The sequence below is a fragment of the Poecilia latipinna genome, unplaced genomic scaffold (genome assembly GCF_001443285.1).
Source record: "Poecilia latipinna isolate Pla-1442-1.1 unplaced genomic scaffold, P_latipinna-1.0 Scaffold1972, whole genome shotgun sequence".
Classification (NCBI taxonomy): domain Eukaryota; kingdom Metazoa; phylum Chordata; class Actinopteri; order Cyprinodontiformes; family Poeciliidae; genus Poecilia; species Poecilia latipinna.
Genome location: NW_015114588.1, coordinates 196,260 through 221,109, shown reverse-complemented (window position 1 = coordinate 221,109; position 24,850 = coordinate 196,260). Strand labels below are relative to the sequence as shown.

At 40.8% G+C, this 24,850-nt stretch overlaps 4 protein-coding genes and 1 long non-coding RNA gene across 17 annotated transcripts in view; 4 read left to right on the top strand and 1 right to left on the bottom strand.

Moving 5' to 3' along the window:
- The first annotated feature begins 14 nt into the window (after nucleotides 1-14).
- Nucleotides 15-687, top strand: LOC106935493 (X-linked retinitis pigmentosa GTPase regulator-interacting protein 1-like). The gene is made up of 2 exons (XM_015015979.1): nucleotides 15-199; nucleotides 433-687. Exons 1-2 carry the CDS (start codon nucleotides 100-102, stop codon nucleotides 648-650), a joined length of 318 nt encoding a protein of 105 aa, XP_014871465.1. The 5' UTR covers nucleotides 15-99; the 3' UTR covers nucleotides 651-687.
- A 703-nt stretch (nucleotides 688-1,390) lies between these two features.
- On the top strand, nucleotides 1,391-4,428 carry fam113 (family with sequence similarity 113). 3 transcript variants are annotated; one of them, XM_015015994.1, is made up of 10 exons: nucleotides 1,415-1,491; nucleotides 1,664-1,687; nucleotides 1,756-1,837; nucleotides 1,928-2,007; nucleotides 2,155-2,387; nucleotides 2,671-2,821; nucleotides 2,896-3,130; nucleotides 3,206-3,250; nucleotides 3,691-3,888; nucleotides 4,061-4,428. In XM_015015994.1, the coding sequence occupies exons 2-10, from the start codon at nucleotides 1,685-1,687 to the stop codon at nucleotides 4,219-4,221; spliced, it is 1,188 nt and encodes a 395-aa protein (XP_014871480.1). In that variant the 5' UTR covers nucleotides 1,415-1,491; nucleotides 1,664-1,684; the 3' UTR covers nucleotides 4,222-4,428. The 3 variants fall into 3 exon arrangements, with proteins under 3 accessions (XP_014871481.1, XP_014871480.1, XP_014871479.1); XM_015015993.1 differs by having other exon boundaries at nucleotides 1,416-1,491; nucleotides 3,203-3,250; XM_015015995.1 differs by having other exon boundaries at nucleotides 1,391-1,687; nucleotides 1,765-1,837; nucleotides 3,203-3,250.
- A 415-nt stretch (nucleotides 4,429-4,843) lies between these two features.
- On the bottom strand, nucleotides 4,844-20,729 carry LOC106935494 (dynactin subunit 1-like). 9 transcript variants are annotated; one of them, XM_015015980.1, is made up of 32 exons: nucleotides 20,582-20,729; nucleotides 18,094-18,159; nucleotides 17,819-18,013; nucleotides 17,052-17,133; nucleotides 16,937-16,968; nucleotides 16,680-16,700; nucleotides 16,206-16,229; nucleotides 15,271-15,351; nucleotides 14,268-14,420; nucleotides 14,130-14,156; nucleotides 12,815-13,012; nucleotides 12,271-12,475; nucleotides 12,121-12,199; nucleotides 11,856-12,015; nucleotides 11,667-11,771; nucleotides 10,819-11,010; nucleotides 10,626-10,742; nucleotides 10,373-10,525; nucleotides 10,130-10,290; nucleotides 9,751-9,919; nucleotides 9,428-9,496; nucleotides 9,098-9,310; nucleotides 8,830-8,991; nucleotides 7,984-8,115; nucleotides 7,784-7,909; nucleotides 7,455-7,597; nucleotides 7,205-7,368; nucleotides 6,974-7,092; nucleotides 6,042-6,237; nucleotides 5,813-5,886; nucleotides 5,345-5,434; nucleotides 4,844-5,267 (listed from the first exon to the last, which is right to left on the bottom strand). In XM_015015980.1, exons 2-32 carry the CDS (start codon nucleotides 18,133-18,135, stop codon nucleotides 5,130-5,132), a joined length of 3,822 nt encoding a protein of 1,273 aa, XP_014871466.1. In that variant the 5' UTR covers nucleotides 18,136-18,159; nucleotides 20,582-20,729; the 3' UTR covers nucleotides 4,844-5,129. The 9 variants fall into 9 exon arrangements, with proteins under 9 accessions (XP_014871466.1, XP_014871467.1, XP_014871469.1 ...); XM_015015981.1 differs by having other exon boundaries at nucleotides 14,130-14,153; XM_015015983.1 differs by lacking the exon at nucleotides 14,130-14,156.
- On the top strand, nucleotides 14,427-16,578 carry LOC106935500 (uncharacterized). Its single transcript, XR_001421902.1, has 2 exons — nucleotides 14,427-15,004; nucleotides 16,107-16,578. It is a non-coding gene; the product is annotated as an uncharacterized LOC106935500 (long non-coding RNA).
- The window catches only part of tdrd7b (tudor domain containing 7 b), a 17,921-nt gene continuing 13,027 nt past the window's right edge, over nucleotides 19,957-24,850 (top strand). The window contains exons 1-5 of one of the 3 annotated variants that reach the window (XM_015015990.1): nucleotides 19,989-20,042; nucleotides 20,747-20,780; nucleotides 22,024-22,233; nucleotides 23,827-24,030; nucleotides 24,241-24,385. In XM_015015990.1, coding sequence (XP_014871476.1) covers nucleotides 23,827-24,030; nucleotides 24,241-24,385 — 349 coding nt within the window. In that variant the 5' untranslated portion in view covers nucleotides 19,989-20,042; nucleotides 20,747-20,780; nucleotides 22,024-22,233. Of the gene's footprint in view, nucleotides 20,048-20,746; nucleotides 20,781-22,023; nucleotides 22,234-23,826; nucleotides 24,031-24,240; nucleotides 24,386-24,850 lie in introns of all 3 variants that reach the window. The other 2 variants (XM_015015989.1, XM_015015992.1) reach the window with 2 other exon arrangements.

Below are 24,850 nucleotides of genomic sequence, written 5' to 3'. Positions count from 1 at the left end.
CTTCGTCAGAAGTATTTTTTGGTGTGTTTTTAATCGTTGTCCTGTTGGACAACGTTTGTTTGTAACGGCAGGTTAAAGTTCACAGTGGTCAGTGAGCCGATGGACGACGAAGAGGAGTGTGTGGATGTTGGACATGCTTTCCTGGACCTACAGGAACTGCTGCTCACAGGAAACGATGTGTTCGAACAACAGATTGACAGTAAGTGTTGCAGCTCTGAGGTAAATGTTACCGTAGTAAAGTTTCACCTTTCTGTTAACTAGCTCAGGGGATAAATTGTACGGTCCTACTGAGAGATAAGACGAATGTTAATGCAAAAAAAAAAATTGAATTAAGAAACAAAAGAAAAATCCTAATTTAGGTAGAGGTGTTCTACATTTTCTAAATAACCTAAAACTTTCAATATGTCTAATTTTTCTTTCACCTTTCTGCAGTTTTGAGTGTGGACGAAGACAGGGAGGTCATAGGGAGTCTAAAAGTGTCCCTGGAGGCGGCAAAAGCACTGAAAGGGATATACCAGGAGTTTCACCAGAGAGGTAAAAGTAAGACAACAAGCAACGCAGAAGAAGACGAAGAAGAGGAGGAGGAAAAGAAAGAAGATCAGATTCAAGTACTAGATTATGAAGATGAAGATGATAATGTCTTCCACTGAGGAAAAAAAAATAAACTGTCTATGTCACATTTAAAAATATGATAAACAATTAAATAAAAATACTACTTTGAAAAAAGAGAGGCTGTTTTTCATTTTATTTAAGGCTCTAATTTGTTTTCTATTTAGTACCTGATGTCGTCTTGATGTTTCTTTCACTCATTGTCAGTGTGTGCACAGTGGCATATCCTATTTTATGTTATTTAGATTTTAAATCTGCCAGAAGTTGGATTCATTCAACTTGACTTCACTCAATATTTTACATACTTGGTTCTGATCACAACTTAATGCTCTAAAAGAAAGTCATAATTCAACACACACTGATAATGAAAACAAAATACGTCTCCATAATATATAAGATGTAGATCAAGTGGAGGTAGTCAGGTACTCCCTGACTTGACGTAAGAAAAACTTTTTGTTTCCAAAAAATAAATCTAATTTGAGTTTCAAGTCATAAACCTCATTGTTTGTGTAGATAAATTTCAAAAAGTTTGAAAAAAAAAATTGTTGTTAGTTGCATTTGTGTGTCCACAAGAAAGTGTGAGTAAAAATTTGACAACAGAATATCACTTTTGGAAACCAGTTAATTTAAATACGTGTGACAGAGTTTTGTTAAGTTTATAAATTAGTATTTGACGCACATTTTAGGTGAACTATTTCGGATGTAATTTTAGTTTATTTTTGAAGTGATACAGAGGCTCGCTGTATGAAGAGAAATATCCGACCGTCATTAAAGGCCTCATCCAATCAGCGTCACCTGTGTCTGTAGAACTAACGGCAGCCACGGTTGAACAATTATGCTAACTTTTTAAAAGCTGACACGGCGATGTGGCTGTTTGGGTGTTTTGCGTTTTAAAAGTGGGTTTAAGTTAAAAAAAAAAGGAGTTTTTCGTGGTTTCAATGGTTTAGGAGGGGAAAAGGTTTGGAAATAAATAGCTTTTTAGTTAACGGCTAACATTCAGAAAGTGACGTCGGTCGTGAATTTAGGAAAGCTTGGTAGTTTTAAACCTAGCTCAATTTGAAAATATCAAAACACAATGGTAAGTATATTTTTGCATCTTTACTTCATTATATATATATATATATATATATATACATAAATTCTTTTAATTGCCAGAAAGAGACGGCGACCCACCAGCAGGCCCGCCTGCTCCTCCATAACAAGTTTATCGTTATTTTGGGAGACTCCAGTGAGCAATTTCTCCCTTCCTTATTATATCTAAATATATTTTTTACCCTTTGTTTATTTTCTGTAATTTATTGAACATATTTCCATTCAGTTCAGCGGTCTGTGTATAAGGATCTTGTGGTACTTGTACAAAAGGACAGATACCTCACTTTAAGACAGCTGAAGAGCAAGGTAAGCGGCATGTGGACATAATTTACAAAAATGGGAGATATTAAAATGTATAATCAGATATTCATCTGCTAATAAATGAAACCTAATATTTCTGTGACGTCTTTTAAAGTTATCAGCTCTGTTAATCGTGACATTTTGTCCCTGCAGGGTGAGATGAGCTTTGAGCTGGATTGCTTGGTGGAAGGAGGCTGTCTGAAGAGAATGAATAATGGGACGGAGTATACAGAGGTGCGTCAGTATCAGTCGGACCACCACTTGATCCGCTTCTACTTTGTGACCCGCATCTTCTCAAGATATATGCAGAGCATCATCGAGGACTTCCGTCACGGCTTGAAACCAGACGTGGTCATTGTGAACTCTTGTGTCTGGGATATTTCAAGGTGGGTACAAGAAGTACTGATATCATGTCTTTAACAAAGTTTAAATATTGGTCCAAAAAGTTGGGGTCAAGAATATGCGTCATGGTTTAGCATGAGGTCCGAAATGAACCTGAATGCAACAAAAAAAAAAGCTAATCAGAAAGCATTTGCATTTTAGAAATGCAACGTGTTGGCCAGTACATTTATAATGCCCAGTACTTACCATAATGATTATTATGCTTTTGATCCTAATCTTTGTGCTGTAATTGGTTAGGCCTGTTATGTTTGTATTATATTTATTTAGATACAATCCCAAGTGGGTCGATGACTACAAGGCGAACCTTAAGAGGTTCTTTGGTGAGCTGAAGAGTTCCCTACCAGAGGAAACGCTGATTATCTGGAACCTCACCATGCCCTTAGGAGAAAGGATCAAAGGTGGCTTTCTGGTGCCTGAGGTGAGTTAAGTTTAGCTTTTTATCTTGATATTTTCAGCTGAAAGGAAAAGTGCATGATTTTTCTGTGACCACAGATTGAGCACAAAGCTCCTCAGCTGCGTTACGACGTGATCGAAGCCAACTTCTACGGTGGGACTCTGGCCGACAACTACGAGATAGACGTGTTGGACCTCCACTTTCAGTTCCGCTTCTCATTACAACATCGAACCAAAGACGGCGTCCACTGGAACGCCATCGCCCACCGCAGGATCACCGCTCTTCTGTTACGGCACATTGCACAAGCCTGGGGTGTGATGCTGACTGCTGATGGTAAGAGTGGCTTCATAAACACACATGCATCTTTTATTTAAGAATGAAAACGTGTATCTGCTTTGTTTTCAGAAGTTCCTGAGCAGAAGTCAATCTACGACTGTTCTACAAAATTTGCAGGTAAGACATGATGGTGATTCCTGTGGTTTATTCAGACTGGAAAAGAAGGGAAATTAAAGATTTTACAGGCCTGGAAATCAGTGGCATATGATTTCAGACTACTGGTATTGTACAGATTCTCATGCAGGGAGTTCCTGGGTTCCATAGATGATGGCTTTGTATTTTTTTGTAGTATTTTTGGATTAGCACAGAGGAGATTAGTTCTTCAGAGATGGACGTTAAAGGTCATCCTGGCATTTCCAAAATAAAACTGTAAACTGCATATTTTAGAAAAGTTGAAGTGCACCTGATGGAAGACATCTAGCTTAATGATCATATTTGTTTGATGTTAAAACAAGAGTATTTATAAATGAAGCTTCTGCACTTCCTTGTTCCACTTTGTAATTTTCTTTCACCTCTTTGTCTCACCCCTCTTTCCTCTCCAAACGGCTACCAAACAGCTGCTGTGAATTCAGACAGCTTTAGAGAGGAGTTCACCTCCGATTCTTTGTCTGGTGCCTTCTTGAGCTTTGAAGACAAGAGAGAGCCAATGCCACATCGCCACGAAAACACAGAGAACTTCCAACCTGCCGTCCAGCCGCAGCGGCCCCGGCCACGCCGCAGACCTCAGCAGAAACATTATGTACCGCCCAGACATCGTAAGTGTGTGCACTGCTTCAGACTTGGCATTTAAAGCCTCATCGTGTTTCTAGGTGAAGGTACCATTGACGATCTGTACAAGGCGTCTGCATTACCCTTCCAGCTCACTCATACCTAAATGTATCAGTTTAAAAAATATTAGGTCTAAAATTCAGTCTGAACATCTTACAGGTGTTGACGACGTGCTTCCCTCTTCCTCCTACTTTGAGCCCTATGAAGATTACCACCAGCCCCTCAATCATCAGTTTGTGATGAGGAGCCGTCACAGCAGGCCTCACTATGCCCCCTACACCTATCACAAACCAGATCACCGTCCCTTTCATGGATACTGACATGGATCCCTGAAAGGTAGAGAACAAAGCGTTGTTCTCTACCATAAAGACAGCCGTTTTGTAATTGTGTACTCTGGGTTTTTAGTTTTTTCACCAAGAGCCAAGCATTTTAATATTTGCTTGTAAGTTTTTAGTTTGAGTTGGTTTTCTATTAAATTTCAAGACTGTATTGTTTAAAAAAAAAATAAAATAAAAATTCTCACTACATAATGCTGTTTTGTTCCTGATAAAACGATACAAGTCGTTTGTAGGCTGCCTTGTTCTCACACCTTCCATCTTTGACCTTAGGTTTCCTGCAGTGTTGAAATAATGGCTGTTGTCCTTGCACCACTATTTAACTAATTTACTGATATGATTGTCAGAGGACTCCAAAGTGCTTTACATTTCATTATCTTCAAATGTTAAATATTTTCAGTCTGTCCTCATGTCATGTTAGGAGTGCATCAGTTCTTGCAAAACACAATTCTGTCACTGTTACTTCAGTTGGGCTTCCCCCTCCCTCAAAGTGATTATTCTGGTCAAACGCCTTAGTTTCATGACGCCACAGAAGATGTTTCCATTTGGATTAAAAGCTTGACTGTTGGTATTCCATTACCATCAACCAGGCAGAAAAACTACTAAAGGCTGTTAAAGTGAAATGCTTTTAATTCAGAATTACTACAAATACAAATGTATTCAAAGGTTGAAGAGACAAAAGTTGACTTGAACACGTTGGCAAAGCCACAAAGTTTAAATGAACACATCTTCATAACGTGACATTCTGGAGTCTGGTATTAAATAGGTATTAGTGCTTGAAACTTTGCTTTAACAGGACACAGATTCCTGAGCGTAGTATTGAAAAGAAACAAGAATGCTAAGGAGAAGTGCTGGGTAGAGTGGGAGGGTCTTCAGCACTGGTAGCTCTGGTTTTAGACCATGAGGAGGTTGTGCACTTGCTGCAGCTGCTGCTGCGACAGGACGAGGCGGTGGACTTGCTCCTGACCGCGGGTGCACGGGATGGCAACGCGACCCACAAAAACCGTTCCTCCTTGCTTCTCTTCCTTAGCCTGAGAAAAAACATCAGTGTTTAACCCAGATGCACAAAGAGGAAATCTGTTTCAAACAGCGTTTACTGTAGCTGTACCTTAATGAAAGAGGACGCTGGGAATGTGGCGAAGTCGGAGGAAGCCTTTGCTCCTGGCTGGTTTGAAACCACATGTTCGGCCACCTCACCCTGAAACAGGTTTCAATCAGTGAATAAGTTTTGGGATGTTTTCACACCTGATTGTCTACCGGACTTTGGTCAAAGTTGCAACGTTTGTTACATTTTCAGCTGGTGCAATTCACTTTCACATGAACAAAACCCTTGGAGCAACCAGTTTCCTCGACTCGCATGTTTGTTTTGGTTGCATTTGCCAAGAATGTCCTGCGCTAGTTTGCTTCCTGCTTTTGGAGCAGTTTCCGATTTGATTGGCGTTCACATATGCATTCGAACCACGGCAGAATTTATTTACAAGTCCTCAAACAAACCAGAGTTTCTAGGCAAACCGACTACAGGTCCATCATAGCAAAAAGAGCTGGTGTAAATGGACCCTTAGAGTCCAAGAGGTACCTGCAGTTTGTCCAGGGCGTCTTTGAGATTCTTCAGACGAGCCGTTTGCTCCAGCAGCTGAGAGCTGGCGCTGACTATCAGGCCGGAAAGAAACCAAGGACGTGTTCACATTGTTGCATCAAAATCACAAACTTCAATGCATTTTATGTGGAAGAAAATGGTTTTCAAAAGCTACATAGAAGTGCTTGAATCTGAGACGAAGTGGAAAACCGTTCTGTACGCCAGTCACCTGCTGTCTTCCCTGTGATGTCCACCACCTTAACCTCTGCGCTCAGCTTCAGCAGGGTAGCCAGCAGCTGGTCGGTCCTGCGGTAGATCCCTGTGTTCAGTCCCTCTGGAGATGATGAGCTTTCTTTGGACACCTGTGGGAGTTTCGGAGGGCACAGTGGAGGCAGGGACGCGAGCTGAGCCTTCATCTTCTCCGCCTGTCAGTCAAATACACAAAGCGGGTCATCATACCAAAAGTTTGAATTTAACACAAAGACATAGGGCTGGGAGATATGGCTTAAATACAAAACCTCAGATTTTTTTTCATACTAGATCTGATTTTAAAAAAAATTCTTGCTTTCTTTTCTAGAAAGGAAATTACAAATGACAGAAAATATTTTCAAAAGTAGTTTTTATTTCAATCACCCTTTCTGGAAGTTGTACAATGGGGTGCTAGGGTGAGGGTGTGATTACCCTAGCATCAAGATTATTAATAGTATTACAAGTATAGTGGTATCACATTAAAGATGAAGTTTTACCAGAACGTCTTAACATTTCGAGTTGTTCTAATGAGAAAAAGGTTGAAATAATTAGCTTTATTTTTCATGTTGGCGTTTTCATAAAATTATGACTATTTTGTTATTTTGACTGTATTCTTCTAACAATAACTATATTTTTGGAAAAAATAAAAATCTTAATCTGACCCTAATATTTTGTTGTAGTCAAAGTACAAATAAACAGAAACTAACACCTGGTTGTCAAAAAAGATGGCTGCCTTAGCCAGGATGACATCACTTTGAACTTTGAACCACAGAAACCAAAGGAGTTTGTTGGTGGAAAAGAAAAAAAAAATGCAGATTTTCCAAAATCTTCAAAAACCAAAGTTTTGATTAATCAATGAAGTTGATTTATTTCTCACTTATTGCTCAGATATCAAACTGAAGCTGAGTTTACCTTGAGCCTGTTGTTTTCATTCTTCAGGTATTTAATGCCCAGTCTCTGGACCTCAAGCTGCTGTCGGAGGAGAGGGGAGTCCACCACCTGCGTTGGCCCTGCCAGGGTTGGAGGCAGACCTGCGGGAGAAAAGAAACGCTGAAAATATTTATTCTGACATTTTCTAAACGTAAATAAGCCTGTCAAATTTGACCAAAACTTTTTGTTTTAGAAAAAAAAACGAGCACGAACTCGTAGATCCCTGAACGATGGAGGCGATTCCTGAACCCGGAGAGCCTCTCAGCCCTTCGATCGTCATCTTTGACTGGTTTTGGATGCGTTGCTTCAGCTCTGCCTTTTCTGCCTCCAGCTGGTCGATATCCGCCTGCAGAGCGTCCATCGTCTCCTCAAACTCCCTGCACACAGAGGAGGGGGAAGGTAAATAAGACGCCAAGAAAATAAATAAATAAATAAAAGTTGCTGAATTGAAATCCTTCCTTACTTCTCTTTCTTCTTGAGCAGGGCGAGGTTGTCGTCGAGTTTGGTCTGAATTTTCTCCACGCGTTCGTCTGCGTCCTTGGTGGACGTGTCCAGCTTCTTCTCCAGGAGGCTGAGGCGGACGTTGGCTTCGCTCAGCTCCTCGCCCTGGGAACAAGGACAGTCGCAACTCTTGGTGGTTTGCAAAGGTTTTCATACCTCCTGCAGTTCATTGGCATTTTATGACACACTTGAAGTTTCTCTCATTCTTTGTATAGTAGCTCAAACTGAGTCGGTGTCTCCATGATGATGCAAAAACTCAAGTTAGTGGCTGATTAAGGAAACATTTGTCACCTTAATCTTGAGGGATTTCTTGAGCTCCTTAATGACGGTTTCTCTGTCTTCTAGTTTGACTCCCAGACCTTCTGCGTCGGTCATCTCCGCTCTGACGATGGCGGCTCGCTTCTCCACCGGCGGAGCCTGAAGAGGAGGATGAAGGTTAGGATGAACAACAAGCATGTGCTTAGATTGCACCCTGCACCGACTCAGAATACCTTTCCTTGTGGTTTCTCGGCATCGTACTCTCCTTCCTGCATCGCGGTAGCCATCTTGTTCATGGTCGTGATGACGGAGCCGCAGGACTGTCGCAGAAGCTCTGGGCCGTTCACACCCTGGGAGCCAAATACCTTAGAGAAAATGTGTGTGTCAGAGATGGTTTAGTGGAGGAATTACCAATATAACTAGGATCACAAACTATTAGGAGAAAAACCACTTTTCATTTGTAAATTCTTTTTAGGAATACAACTCTTGACATAGTGTTGGGCGATAAATTGATTTTATTGATTAATTGAATTTTTGCCCTTCTTGGACTTCCATAATTCAGAGTGATGTCAGCGTGCTCAGGGCCGCCATCTTGTTTGACAAGTGTGTTTTACAGCTTGTGTATTTGGAAATCTCTACCATGACATTTAGGGCCAGGCTACAATTTTTTTTTTTATTTACAAGAATAACATTTGTAAGATTGTAATATCACAAGAATAAAGTCAAACAACAATTGGGTATCATTTTTACAGATGAGGAAATATTTCATCTTTTTCTTGTAATTTTACAATGTTTTTTTTTCCTGGTAATATCATGACTTACTCTTATGATTGAAAGTAAAATTTCCTAAAACTTTGTTGTACAATTGACAGAAGAGATGACTGAAATGAAACCCGCATTTTGAAAATATTTTCTGTCCTTTGCAATTTCTTCTTTAAAAATAAAAGCAAGAAGAAATGGATTAAAATTGAATGTGGTTTGAAAAAATCTTAGATTTAATTTTTAAGCCATATCGCCCAGCCCTGCGCCTTGACATGCTTGTAGTTATGATGCGGAATATAAAACTGCGGTGTGACCACCTGCTCTGCAGCCTTGTAAGTGATGTCCTCCAGCTTCAGGGCGTTGAGGCCCTCCTGCTCTGCCAGCGGAGCCACCATCTGAGCCCCGGCTGCAGCCACTTCCTGCAGAACCGCCACCACGCGGGTCAGCTGTCGCCTGCACTCCGTCAGCGACTCGGACACCTGATGGGCGACACAGCAAAATGCATCAAAAACAGCATTGTTGTATACATTTAAGAAGGCATCGGCGACGCCCTCTGGCTGACGGTTGTCCTGCGTCTTTCTGCACCTGTGACCCGAAGCTGAGGGCAGCAGGGACTCCAGCTACATCCGTTCCAGGCATACGGCGGCGGATCTTCTTGCAGAACTGTCTGATGTCTGAGCAGGAAGTGTCCAGGTCCTTCAGGAGGACGGCGAGGCCTGAGCTCTCCTGTCCTGCTGCCAGGAACGCCCGCAGGCGCGCCACCTCCACCCCCATGCAGTCCAGGGCTCCCTGGGTGAACTGAGGGAAGAGGGCAGAAAATTAGGAACAGTTTTACTGATAAAACTGCTTGAAAAATGAATTTGTCATCAATTTAAATGTCAAAACTGTACTTCTTCCGAGTAAGAGTTGAAGTACCTTAATGTGATCCGCCAGCTGCACGGTGCAGTCCTCATCCTGATCTGCCAAATGGACGCTGTACAGTTGCTAGGAGACGAAACGCGTAAAATATGTTTAGTACTGATATGATTCCACTTGGATGACAATTTCTACGCCTTACTTTATTAAATAAAATAACCCATTTACAGATGCATAACAGTTTAAGAGAAGGGATGTCCAAAGTGTGGCCCAGGGAACATTTCCGGTTCATGGACTGATTTTTGTGCGGCTCTAAAGTGCAAATCAAGGATGATGCAAATCGTGAATCTTTAAACATGGTTTGTTGTTCGACTCGCTCCTACCTGGTAGTATTTGATGGCCTTCGTAAGGGGTTCCACCTGAACCGTCTCGTCCAGTTGATCTTTATGCAGCAAGTCAATGAAGTAATCCAGCGAGCGCTCATGGAAGCTCATTTCACTGTAAAGCGTTCCCATTCGTTTGAAAACCTCCACGCTGCAGGAGTTCAGAGCTCTAGAAACCAAGAAAAACCGGTGAATAGAAAAGAACAGAGACCTCTGAAGCTAATGAGTTTGAGGTTTTGGAGAATGTTGCTTTGTTGCGGCTCATTCTGCTTTCACTGCCCAAAATACTTGGTAAGATTTTTTTGTTTTGTTTTTATACAGTGCATCTGGTCTCGAACAAGCTTTTGATTACATTTGTTAGATGCATCTATGCGCTTACTGCTCGTATTTGTGCAGGGTGGCCTGCAGCAGGCCGAGGGAGTAGACCAGGCCTGAGGCGAAGCTGCGCTGCTCTCCTGGTGGTCCTCTGAGCGCCGTTCCCTGGACCAGACCGCCGCTCAGGTCAAACTTCTCGTGAGCCTGTTTGCTGATCAGCTCAGCCTTAATGCGAGAGAACACAAAAACAGGTTGGCAAAAAAACAAGATGGCTGCAAATCAAAGCGAACATGGTGGCGGTTCGTACCTTACAGATGAGCCTGGGGATGAGCAGCAGCACCAGAATGCAGTCATGGTCTCCACCGTGACGGAGGAAGGAGTCCGGCATGAAGGAGGTGAGCAGCGAAACCTGTCTGTTCGCCTGAGCCACCTCCATTTTCCTCAGCTCCATCTCAATGGCCTGAACACACACACACACACACACCCAAGTATGTTTTAGATCAGAATGTGAGCCAACATCACAGATAATCTCTGATTAATTAATTAATCTGATCTCAAACCTTCGCATAGGCTTTGGTCTCAGCAAACTTGATCTTGAAGTCGAACAGCTCAGCAGACGGCTGCTGGGTTTGCTCTGTGTTTGCACTTTGCTGACTGATCAGCTCCCTGTTGGCTTCCTAAAACGACAACTCACCCTTAATTCATCGTTTCACGCCACCGCACACCGTGAGGAGTCCCTCCGTTTCCACCCACCTGAAGCGAGGCGGTGAGCTCTCTGTATTTGCTGATGGTGTGCTGGTAGTCGGCCACGGTCTCCTGAGCAGCCTCCACCTTCTTCTCTGCCTCTCGAACCTTCGCAGTGCTCAGGTCCAGCTGCTCCCTCAGCTCCATCTCCGTCTCTCTGGCGTTTTCCTGCAGCTCGTCGTTCATTTCATTGATGGCTTCCTGTCGATTCGGGAGAAAATTAACTAGAAACAAAGCGTTCTGGAGGCTCACCAGCTAAACCCTAATGACACCCAACGCTCATCAGATTTAATCTGAACTAGTCAGCATCATTAGGGATTTTCAAAAGAGGTATGAACACTTTTCTAGTAACAGTCCAATCTATGTAAAGGATATTTTTAAAGTCTTCTGAAAATATTCCCATCACAGCTTTTAGCATATTAACATTTAGGATCTTCCTTTTGCAATTATTTTTTTTGTATAAAAAGGGGGCTAATATATTTTAAAATAACTCGGCATCGTTTTAAATAGCTTAACAAGCCCTTTTCACACAGGTTTAGTTCTTTTACTGATGTGGAAATCACTCTTGCAATCATCCAAAAAAATAAAAGGCTTTTATTTTGAAAGCCCAAACACATTTCAGTGCAACTTTTCCACCAATAAGAGACTTAGATAAGACTAAAAATGCCTTTTTTTTTGTCTCAGATTAAATTTTAAAATTCAAATTAATTACACGTTGATTAACATTTTTAAATATATTTTAAAGGCATTTTCATTTTCTATGGATTTTAGACAGTGAAAGGTTTTACTTTCATTCCCTGAGTGTAAAAACAAAACCATAATTTGTGAACATTTTAAAAACAAACAGCAGAACTGACCAGATCGGTGACCGTCTCCCTCATCTCCCTGACTTTCTCCTCCAGGTCCAGGTTCCTCTCAGTCAGCGTCTCCACCATCTCCTCTGACCCCAGGGCAGCGTCCACCTGGGGAATGTTTGCACAAACACAATCGCACATTTCCACTTGACACAGATGTCATCCGCTCTCTAAAGGCAGACGCTGCTCCACCTGCTCCTTCAGTTCATCCACTGTGGCTTCGGCCTGTTTGAGTTCTTCCTGCAGTTTTTCCTTCTGAGTCCTCAGAGTCTCCAGCTCCGTGTTCTTCTTCTCCATCTGCTTCTGCAGCTTCACGTGTTCCTGTTTCTCCGAGGCCGACAGGTCGCGCATCCTGAGTAAAAACAAGAACAGTTAACATTTAGCTCAATCCATTCTACGGGAAAGACTTAAACATTATTACTTCTCCTGTTGAGACTTTTTTTTTATAGGTTATTACCTGACCAAGGCTTCCTTCAGCCTGCTGTTCTGCTCCTCCAGCTGTTTGACTTGATAACTGGAGGCGGCTCCATCTGTACCTATTAAGGATACAGAGTTAAATCAGAGTCACTCTGAGGCTCAACGTCATTTAACGCAGCTCCTCTCCTACCTTTCTCTGAGATCTCATGCCTGAGGATCTCCAGGTCCATGGAGAGCTCCTCTACTCTCTCCTTCAGCGAGTCCACCTCCACTTGCAGCGACTCCGCTCGCTCTTCGGCCATCTCTTTGTCCAGCGTTGCCATCTCGATGGCGTCCGCCGTGTCTGCCATCTCCTCCATGTAGCGGTCTTTGGCCTCCTGCGCCTCCCGGGCTTCCTACGAAGCCACAAGGTAAAAACAAACTGCGCTTCAGTTATTTCGTTCATTACAAAGTAACATCGTTAATAACAGTGGTTTGAAACGTGAAATATCAGACCTCAGTGTGTCATATTGAGGTTTTCTCTAATGAAGACTAACACAAAATGGTGACGATTTGGGCAGGAAGAACTGAGACCAATATGTTGGAGTGACTCTAAAAATGCATCCAGAACTATGATGAAATGATTCATCCCTACAAGAAAGTCCAACATAAATTGGCGGAGACGTGACCAAATCTGAAAATGGTGTGAATTCTTTTTAGATAATGTTATGAGGTGAAATGAGTCGATAAAACACCTTTTTGGCCTCCTTGAGCTGCTTCTGCAGGTCTGCCTGCTGCTCCTGGATCTTGGTCTTCCACTCCTGCAGCTGCTCCAGCTGGATCTTGTACTTCTCCAGCTCCTTCAGCTTGGCCTTGTCCTCCGTTCGTTTTATCTTCAGAGTCTCCAGCTTCTCCTCCAGATCCTTTACGAGAACTCGCAGCGAGTCTTCCTCCTGAGTAAGAAACAAAATTTCGTCACTTTAGGACTGAAACTGGATAACGGCAAGAGACTTATTAGGTCCCACCATGAAAAAACCCCAGTGAGTCGTTCAACCCTTGAAGATCCCCTCTTCTCAAAACAACACAATGCAATGAGGAATGTGTGGATGGTTTGTCCTTGAAAGTAGAACAATACATGCTCACATCTGACATGACGCCACAGCGAGATCGCTCAACCTCCGATGAACAAGCAAGGTCATCATGGTGAAGGTTGTGTGAAGGTTTACCCGAGACATTTGGGGAATTCTCTGTACTTGTTTTACTTTCCCTTTGGTTTTCTGCTCCCTGGTGGCTGTTAATATTTGTTTTTTTCGTTTTTGTTTGTTAAACAACATGGTACGATATCAAAGTCTCTCAGCAGTCCGTCTGTCGCACTCAGGCATCTTTTGCCAACGCAATTTGTGGAACGTGCAGCAGACAAATGTAGTCGGCGATAACTTTCCTGGGCTTTAGGAATCCAGACATTACATTGTCTGGATTCCCTGAATATTTGTACCACATGCCTGAAAACTTACTACATTACAAAGAAACTGTACTAATTTGTAGCCAGAGCTCACAATTATTGTTTTGGAACCAGCTTGATGCAATAATCTTTGGTTTAACCACTATGCTGTGATGGTTCCAGTTACTTCTATACAGATGAGCATGTAGTAATACTGTCAATAACAGTCGTATTCAGCTGTATTTATTGATTTAACTTTCTTTTTTGCAGACCTTGTTTGGGTTTTGGAAATATAAGAAACTTGACCTATAAATGGTCTCTTATTATTACACTGACAATGTTTAATAACGTTTCTCTCGATTATTTTGTAATGAGAAAGCTTAAGAAGTTTGTCGGAGGTGAAGGTGGGTTCGGTCCCTCCAGGTAAGGGGAGTTTCATGCCCAGACAAACTGCGACTGCCAATCAGCTGCTGACAAACACACTGAACTGACAAGAAGGTGGCATCATGTCAATTAAATGCAAGGAGTTCTTAGACGTCGACAGACGTTTTGCTCTGGAGACATCCGAGTTACTCTGAGTGTGGAAGAAAACTCATGCCAGCATGCATGAAACCTTAAAGGAACTCTACCTGCTTGGAAATGGCAGGTTCCACCTGCTTAAACAGCAACATGGATGTAATGCAACAGAAATTAAACACGATGAGGAGGATGGAGAAAGAAAATCTAGTGAAATGTGCGACGAGGAAGCACGACCCGGTTCTTCTCACCTTGCTGGGAGTGACTGGAGCTTGAGGAGCCACAGATGCAGGAGAGCTGCTTGGCAGAGGTGTAACAGGGGCAGCCAGCGCCACCTGCTGGGAGGACAGGCTCACCTCACTGACATCTCCAAGCAGAGGGGCTGCTAGGCTCTCACGAGACGCCTGTTGATGGAAACAGGTGTGTTAAGGAACGTAATGAAGGGAAAAGGTTGACAATTGGCTATTTTAGACAGTCTTTTCCCTATAGTGAGTATCTTGGAATGACTCAGTGAAGACTACTCTCGATTCCACCAGGAGAAGGACCATCACTTCCCAAGTTTGTAAGAAAACTCACTAGCTGCGTTTCCATTGACCATAGAATGGTGCAAATTGGTATTATGAAACTAAACTTGTGGATTGAGAACAAGGCAATTTCAAAAAAGCTCACGTTTTTTTGTTAAAGATTATGCGCTAGAATGAGGTGATTTTTGATTGATGTATTTTGCAAAACTGCAATGAAAATATGTTTCACATCATGCCAGTTTGTAAACAGCTGCAACGTGCTTGTTTGTAGGTACTGGCCTCTTTGGACACAAGAGATCTCTCAGCACTGCACAGTTGATCAAAAGTTCAGATGTGTTGAATCAGTAGCTCTTCTGTAAAAACCACAAACTACAATTTTCCCAAAGCGACACCTGAATAAAACGCTGACGTCTCCTCCGATGGCTGAGTGCTAGCACTGTGGCTGAAGTATTAATATATCGCATGTAAGTGTTTACATCAATCATTTTTTTAATGACTTCATGTGTGATTTAAATTGCATTTCTTGTTTTACAGAAATGCCACAATTGCTAAATTGTGTTGTTTTGACCGTCGGATAATACTGAAAAAGTTTTGCGCACATTTGTAATGGAAACGCAGCCAACAAACTCCAAAAAACACCAGTGCAGGACAAGAAAAAAAAATGCAATCGTTTTCACACCGACCACCTTGTGAAGCGACACGGCAGGTGCCTGATAGAAAGAGAGCGTACCCGGAGCTTTATGCTGGGGCGGCTGGGACGAGGCAAGAGGGAGGGGAGGGAGGTAGCAGGCGAGAGACCTGGCGTGCTCCACTAGCAGAGGACGAGTAGAGAGTGTTAGCTACAAGCTAAACCTTATCCTTATATGGCTTTATTCATAATATCAACCTGTTGTGTTAGAATATACTCACCATCCTTATCTAAAGATAATATGAAAAATATTCCATTGTTTGAATGCAGAAGAAGTGTTTTAGGATAGAATCATAAACTAGAACATGAGAGATGTTCTGACATCAGTTTCTCTGAGGCTCAGGCCTTATACGCATATAGCTGGGTCTTTTGAAAAACGAATATCGTTTAAAAAAAAAATTATATCGGAGCGCTGCGACGGTGTAAAGCGGTGGTACTCGGATATCACAATTGCTTAATTTCGCGCTACGCCATGCAGACGCTCGGTCTGCTCTGATAAAGGCTGACTGAAGGCGGCGTTGACTGGGGCGAACCTGTCGAGATCTAAACCGATGAGTGTTTTGTGATCAATCTGGTTAATGTTTATTTGACCACATGGTGTAGTTTGCAAAATATATTAAAAATTCAACCCAAGATGGTCAGGCGATAGGAAGCCGCGGTACGTAATAAATTTCACTTGTCCAATGCGGAATATTATATGAAAAGCACAGACTTCTTAATTAACCATTTACTTTTCTTGATATTCCACACCTGGAAGCAAAACATCTGGATGAAAATAAGAAATGTTGAAATACTTGCAGTCAAATCTAAAAAGTGACTCAACTATGTTCATGCAATCTGGATTACATTTAATTTCTGTTTTCTGTTCATTTCTGTAGGACCTCCTGGTTCATTACAGCAAACATTTGCTCTAAAAAGAAAGAGCCCACATCTTCATCGTTAACCTCAGCTGTCCTGTCTGCTTTGAAGGAGCTCACCTTTGCTGAGCGGCGGGTAGAGGACTGGGAAGGAGGAAGAGAGTTGAAGGAAAGGGTGGATTCACACACACCCACAAGCAAGGAAACGGGCACACACACATTCAGCAATGAAGGACAATAGAAGATTAGAAGCAGGTAAAAAGCATATTAAATTAGACAGACTGATCACAAGTTGCTGCATGCATAATTTGGTGCCCTTTGAGCGGTGGCCTTCTAGATTTAAAGCAAAACAGACAGAGAAAACATGAATTCATGCAGCAACGTCCAGGAAAAAAGGTTTAGTGTGGACAGGAGCCACCACTGGAATATAAATATAAAAAACCAAGGTGGGAACAACAAGAATGTTGAACGCTTTTACGTCCGTGCAAGTAAAAACAAAGACAGAATCGCTCAAAAGAAAGAGATTAATTACTACGTTAGTGTGACAAAGAAAAAACGAGGCGAAGCAAAAGCGCTGAATTCAAACATCAATACCTTCTTAACGTTCGCTGGTGTCTGCAAACAGTATTGAGAAAAACGAAGAGAAGTCAATTTAAACGCCGACAGCCGACTTGGACATTTTTTTTTCCTCAGATAAAACTTCAGATATGGAACTTGCATCATTTCAGCATGTTGTGTCATTTTATCACCTTCAACAAGCTCAAACTAGCTGAATTTCCAAAGAGCTTTTGAATTTCTTAACTTTCTATAAACTAAAGAAAATAGAAACAATGTGGATGAATTTCCTTTACCTGCTTTGATGTTTTGGGAGTCTCAGGAATGTCTGGAAAGACAAACGATGACCTTTGTAATTCCTTCTGGCGTTAACAAACATCCCCGTTGGAGATTTTTGTGGTCGTTTCTCACCTTTTTGTTTGAGCGTCTTCGCCAAGCTGGCGTCAGGGGTTTCTGGTGAGGTGGCAGCGGAGCCGTCATCAATGACTTGGATCTGCACAGAGATAAACACCAGGTAGAAAAGACTGTGACTGATCAACAATGCTGAAAGAAGTGAGATCATTTGTATAAAATTACGTGTTAGAAAATCATTTTTTATGTAGAGGTATTAGAGATATTGACAGTAAAAGCGGCCCAGGAAGAGAGGAAACCACTATAAATATAATTACTAATTGGTGTTGCACTTTTTATAATTATAAGTTTAACAGAGCAAAGAAATGTAGTGATTATTAAAATATAATTTTTTTTCATTCTAAATGAATTTTGCTTATTGTTATTGTTGATTTAAATATGCTGATTTATTTTTTGCACAGAACTTTTCTAATGTCACCTGAACTCACCCTATATGACAGCAGCATAGGACAAATTGTCAACAGTTTTATTAATTTTAAATTTAAAGACCTCAAATAAGAAATTTACAGTATTAAACCTTGCAAAAGCTAAAAAGTCATGCACTAACTTATCAAACTGGTATTTTTGGCTTACAGGGACATGTAAAGAATGAACTACATGTTTATTTTAGAAAAGAGGCTCAGTTTTCTTGTTTGCATCTGGGCAGCAGCAAAATACCTGATTAATCTGAAATTCTCCTTTTAGTTTCACAAGATGAAGTGCTCCTCATCTGAAAACTAAACACCCTGTGAGCTCCCCCTGGTGGTGAGTAATGGTTCATCACTGACCTGGGATGACCTGACAAATATCCCGTGATTTTCCTCACAGCTGAAGTAGCGCTTCCCTTGCACGGTGCCGTCGTTCTTCCCTTTGGGCTCGTCCAGAATGATGCCGACCCATTTGCCCGAAGCGAACAGGGTGGCACCGATGTAGGCAACGGTGCCTTGCTGGCCCTTACCAGTCACCTCGACTTTGGAGCCGATCTGAAGGAATAATGGAAATAATTCATCTCTGAGGAAGTCTGAATTTGCTTTCCTTAATGGCTTCTGAAAAAGCAACCTACCTTTGGAGGTTTAACACTCTCCACTGATCCGGTGCTGCTCATTTTGCTGATCAATGGGCTGGTCAGCTGAGGGGAAGATTACAAATACAAGGGAAGAAAGTTGATTAACCATGGAAATGTGAAGTAAAATGGGACAAAAACAGTAGAAAAAGCAGGCAGAGAAGTTATATTCAAGTGAATGTATTGCTTTTTTGCCCAAATATTCACCCCAGTCTTCTCTGGATGTTTAATATGTTTTATTAGGAGCACGAATACAAAACTATTTTATGAATTTGACTTGAAAATATCTCCAAATGAACAGGAAAATACAGCTGCATTCACAAGAGTCCTGAGGGTGATGAAAACAGAGACTGCATCACATCCTCAGTCATATGTCCTGTGACGACTAGCATCCTAAAAAAGCAGCAACATCTCACACAAAGAGGCACTTATAACAGCAAAGTAGGTCTGGGAGAAAGACGACGAGCTTTTAAAGGACTGCAGGACACGTGAATTCACGCTGGATTGGATTCTTAGGCAGCCGGTGGGAAAAAGAAAAAGAAAAAAAAAAACGTTTAAGGATTATTATTCCTCTACTTTCAAAGTTCCAACACAAGACACTGGCATTATCCTTACAAGAAGTTATGAGTCAACAAACTGGGTAACAATGACTTGAAATTTTGCTTTGATGACGAAAATATACAGGTATGAGTCCTGCATCTCCTGAATGGTGAGTATAACAAACTCACTGATTATTTTACATTTACATTAAAATAGCCTCGTAATTACCAATTAATTAAAGAAATATATCAGTGTCTTAAACAAGTCATTATTTAACATGCTACTGGTACGACCTGTTACTCACCCGGGGCGTAAATGAATGTCTTCTGTTCATAGCCATGATTACAAGCAGGAACAGTTTTCACTTCCAGTCCAGTAAAAAACATTCAAAGCTTCTGCTGCTCTTTATTTTGTCTCGTTTTACATTCCTGCCTCTCTTCTCTCCCAAAGATAAGTGAAAGCAGCGAATCAGGAGACTTTAGGGCGGAATCTTTGCGCTAAATCACAAAACGTCACGGCTGATTTATAATGAGATGTTGAGCTAAAATGTTCTGCACAAACCAGAGATGGATGAGATTAACGGGATCATACCAGTCATTTAAGGTGCATTGTGTTTATTCCTCGCTATTTGAAAAAATGTGTGACAATGTCACGACCTCAAACTCAGTCATATTAGAGTGTGTTAAGAAGTAGGCCCCAAAACATTCATGTTTTCCTGCTTTTTGTGGTCTTAGAAGAATGTTTTGTTAAGACGTAAAAGGGAGCAGACGCCAGTTTTTTTGTTTATACCAGAAGTTTCATTTAAGGTAATTCTAATTAGTCTCATCGACAAAAACATTAGCTGGTCCAATAAAAGTTGTGTAATTTTTTTTAAACAATAATGGGCTGTAGTGATTCACTGTATTCTGAAGACTCAAAATATGTTAATGATGAACCAATTGAAATCTTGACTGGTGAGCACTACTAGGCAGTACTTTCAAACCTATGATTAAAATACTTTTTACACATCATCACAGGTAAATATGTCCTTCAATTTATTACCTCGTAGCAAATATTTGTACACGTTAGACTTTAAACTTGGAACTTGAAACTAAATATGTAAAATAATAAAAGAGTGGGGTAAAAATTTGACAAATTGATGGAAACAACTTTAACAATTGAGATAAAATCTGGGAATACTAATTCAAATCCCATATTTTGTAGGAAATCAGTCTGGAAAAGACAAGCGTTCCTACGGGATTTAAAAAATTTGATCCTCGAGAGCTACCATCCTGCGACCTTCTCCAACACACCTGAATCAAATTAATGCCTCATTACCAAAAGGGAAGTCAGCTGTTTGACTGGAGGTGCGTTGGGAAAGAGAAGGACCCAAGTTGCAGAGGATTGGAGTTGCATACATCTGCGCCAGAGTAAAGTATTTATTAATAGTCGTATTTAATGTCTTTTAACTTTTTTTAGTCGCACTATCAGGAGACTCATTTATTACATTAAACGTTATTTTGTATACTTTCCAGTCAGCCATTAAACCCCCGCCCCCAACTCCACTTTGTTGTTATATCTACTTTTTAGTTTAGTTTTATGCTATATTCTCTTTCAGGTACTAATGTGGATTATAGAAATACAATATTGCATTAAGTAAAAAACTGAATACATTTTACAGCATCTATGCTGGATAAAATGCAACAAAGTCCGGATTAGCAATATTTTGCTAAAGCTACACTGTTAGAGAAGTCATGAAAGGTGAAACGCAACATCCCTGCGTAAATTAATCAAATTTGAAGATGACAGCTCTGTAAATAAGTTAGATGATTCACAAATGTATAGCTTCAGAGATGAACGAAAAAGCTAAAGAAGTTGCTTAAAAAGCTAGCTAGTAAACTGAAACTCGAAAGCTATGCAGATTTAGCAGACTACAAAACAAAAATCGAGTTTTTAAAATGTTTCTTACCAGGCAAACGGAGATATCTGCTGTTAAATGTGGCTCTGTCAAGCTTTCATCCAAGCATTAAGACCCACTGGTGTCAGTTTTTGAGATTCTCTGGTTTGCTAATCCAACTCTCTTCCGGCTTATGACAACTCATTTCCGTTGTTGTGGTTCTTATTCTCGTTTTAGGGTGGACATAAGTGCGCACTACCGCCACCCAGCGGTAAGGACCAGAATCAATTATTCCCCCCGTCAAAAGCAAACAGGAAATAATGAAATCATGTTCCATGTATAATTCATGTATCTATAAAAGAATAAAGTAAATATTTATTTCCCTGTCCTAAGACGGTCTTTAATTATTTTTTTCTTCTATGTTGAAACATTCTCTGGTGTATTTATCATGATTTAGAATAACATATTTTACAGATAATTTTCTCCAGAAAATAAAAATCTACTGCAACAAAGGACAATAACCATGGAGGGGTGACTGATGATTGACTACTGAGCTATCTCTGTAGTTCTGCTGCTATGGGTTTTGGCTGCCGGAGGATAACTTTCTCCTTGTTCTGGAAAATTATCTTATTCTCCAATTGTTTGCCATTTGTTATTTCAACTTTTACCTTTATTCTGTGTGTCGTTTACTCCTTATAGAAGCTATATCAAGTTTGGTGTACCTGGAGGAGGGGAGCATTGGATGATCTATCGCTACTATCAACTTAACATTTTCCTTCCATGCACTTGCCTCTGTCTTTTTAACAGTGTCTCTTGCTATTGGATGAGCGTTTGTTGCAAATAACTGTATCTGCTCTCTTTCATCCTATACAGCTTTTAAAACCAACTGAGGGCTCATATGTTAAGATTTGTTCAGTTGGAACGAGTACATTTTTTGTTTTTGTAAAGTGCCTTGAGACTTGTTGTGAATTCAGGAAATAAACTGATGAGTTAATCATTTGAAGTTCATAGAGTATGAAATTGCAAACCTGTTTCACCCTGATTTCACTGGTCATTAGGTGATTGGTATGCCTTGGACACGTCACTAATACATTGCAGGGCAACATGGAGGCACACTGGACAAACAAGCCTGTCTTCATTTATATTTCAACTATAACCAATCGAGACGACAGAAAGCTTAGATAATTAACAACCTTCAGCCCCTTTATTAATTTTAAGTTCATTTTTAAATTTGTATTCATTAAAATGAAGTGCATTTCTTATTTTTCATCCATCCATCCATTTTCTATACATCCTTGTCCCTAGTGGGGTCGGGAGGTGCTGGTGCCCATTTCCAGCTGACGTTCCAGGCTTCTTGCCACCGATTTAAATCTTTCCTGTACATTTTAAGTTATTAGATATAAAATAGCGTAGACGCATGAATAAAAAAGCTTTTTTTTAATTTATACATTATGTTTTATTTCCAAGACTACTGTATCTAGTGAATATTTGAATTCCTCCACCTTGTGTTGCAGCTTCTGGAAAGCGCAGCACTGTGATCAACAGAAGAGCTGCGCTTTGGCGACCAATCAGAGGGCGGAAAGGAGGCTGCTCCCGGACCCGGCTTGGCAGTCGCACGGGATACGGATCCCCGGTCGGCCGCAGCTCAGCCCCGTGGCGGTGACACCTCTGACAGCGATAGAATCGACCCACTACGGCTATTCTACGTTTTTTTTCTGTACAAGGTAGGGAAGCTTTTCTCTCTTTACACCAACTTTTTATAAAGTCCTCAGGGGTGACAAAGTTTGGTTGAGTGTGTATTTTGTGCATTTTGAGCCTGAGATAATTAAAAAAGCTAGCTTGGAATAATAGTTGTACTTCCGGTCTGGGTTTTCAACGTACAATTCTACCTGTAATCGAAGACAAGTTGGTAGTTTTATTTTGAAGGATAATTTTTTGTCCGCTTCCGGTCTGTTGAGTGCGTGTTTCAGCCACTTTTCATGAACTGTTCGGGGGATTTAACTCGAATCGATACCGAAACTAGCTAGACAGTGTACTGGATCCAACAGGTGTTATTTGTATCCAACATAAAAGTTTGAAGAATATTTGTGCCCGAAACGATAAAATACCAGATAAATTGGAGGAAAGCAGCTTGGTCCCTTGGAGCTGGAGTGACAGCGTTACGTCAGTTTCCCTGTCCCACATCAAGTGATAAATACAATGAGACAGCGGGGTCCATGAGCACATTTCACCTCAATTATATTAACTAATCCCTGTAGAAACTGGACGTTTCTGCATGTTTTCATATCTTATCGCCTCTGGAAGCGATAAGTTTCACACTTGTCCTGAAGTTTTCATCTGTCGGACCTCGGGCTGCCCGATCAGGGTGTGTCTCCATGTTCTCCCCCCGTCCAGAGGGTTCTGTCTAAACTAGAATTGGAGAAAAGTAAAAAGTATCTCCACAATATTTTTCGGAGATTTAAATGGTAGGCTTGTTTTCATTTCTGAAATAAGTCTCGCAAGCAAGTGTTTACTATAAGTGGATGGATACTTGCACTATTTTGAAAAAGCTAATTAAGAAAAAAATGGCACTAGTAAATAAATAGCTTTGTCTGAACTAGATATTGCACCTTTTCAACATTCCTGCATTATTTTTATATACGACAAAAAATGGTACAAGCAAAAATTTGATAATACATCTAAAAAAGCCCGATTCATTCATTGATGGCTCTTTTATATAAATGCATTTTTTTAAATATATATTTATCAGTGTTGAGGGTAAATGTCTTCCTATTTTCACTTTTTGTACTATTTACCAATTATAAGCAAATATTATTTAATTTTAACTGAACAATGTACTACATGACTCATTGTCCAAGTCTGCCCCAAAATATGGTTGTAGACCAGAGTTACCAGGGAGGCGATGTTTTTTCATGGGGACACAAAACCAAAGAATCGAAATTCAAAACAGAACAGAGCAATATTCATCATGTTAATATATTAGCCAAAGAGCTACTTTTGACTGTGGAGCTGCAGCCATTATATAGCCAACACCAATTTGTTGTTTGCCACTCGCTGATATAACGTTAAAGAAGAGGAATAAACATGAATTACGATTTTAATTGGCTTTTTGTGGCAGTTTTCAGTTAGATTGATAATTAGAGTACATTACCCCATCCAGATTTGACTAAATCTGCAGTTAAGGCTTATTCCCTTTGAACCCTAAGATTTTTTTTTTATGAAGTCATAAACATTTTTTTCAGTTTTAAGTTGAATTTTACTTCCATTGCTCAATTGTTTTTTGTTTTGTTGTTGTTTTTTACTTTTCCCCATCCCAGATGACTGAAGTGGAGTTGGTGAAACGGACGCTGCACGCGATCGTCCAGGCCAACAGAGGTGGTGTGTCATTGTCCCGTCTGCAGTCAGATTACAAGGAGCTGACCGGAGACCAGATCCCGCACCGAGAGATGGGACACGTCCAAGTGGAGGCTCTGTTAGCCAGCACGTCCTCTGTTCGCATGGAGAGGGGAGGTTCTGGAGAGGCGAGTGTCGCCACAATGTGGTACTCAGAAAGGAATGTGTGACAGATAAAATATGTAAACTAAAATTAACGTAACATTTTGAGCATGTCAAAATCAGTTGGTTTAAATGCTCTCAAAATAATTCAGTAAATTCCCTAAAGATTGGCTAGAAGTCAAATCTCTTTGAAACAGTTGAGAGTGCCCTGATAATGTTTTCATCTCTCCTTCCAGATGGTTTATTTCTCCGCTGGAGCCAAGGAGGCAGCACATACAGCCAAGGTGGTAGCCCGACAACGCAGCTCCAAGAGAACCGGCCGACACCACCTGGTCAACACCCAGATGAGAGTTAAACCGGCGGTTCCTCTAGTCCTCAATGGTGAGAGTTTACCAAACAAACTTGTTTATGCAAAATCACATATGTGGGGGTGATGACTTGTAGAAAATACTTGGGTAGATAAGAGGTCATACCAAAATATGCATTATCACACACCTCTACCGCCTAATCAATTCACAGTACAGCTGAATTTATGCTGAGAATAAATTAAACACTCTGCATTTGACTGAACTGGAATTTATTTTGGGTTATCAAGGCAAAGCGGGATGAATACAAACACTTTTCATTGTTTAATTAAGCAATAAAAAAGTGAAAACCGTTAGTTCTTTGGTCTGGTACATAAAACCACAGTGAATACACTGAAATGATCATGGTTGCTAAATAAAATGTGGAACAGTTGAAAGGTTATGGATGCATTTGCAAATGAATGTATGTGAAATGACAGACTTAAAGCCTAGTGGCTGAACCAGGGCTGGGATATTGCAGCAGAGGCACAGGCTCTGTGTG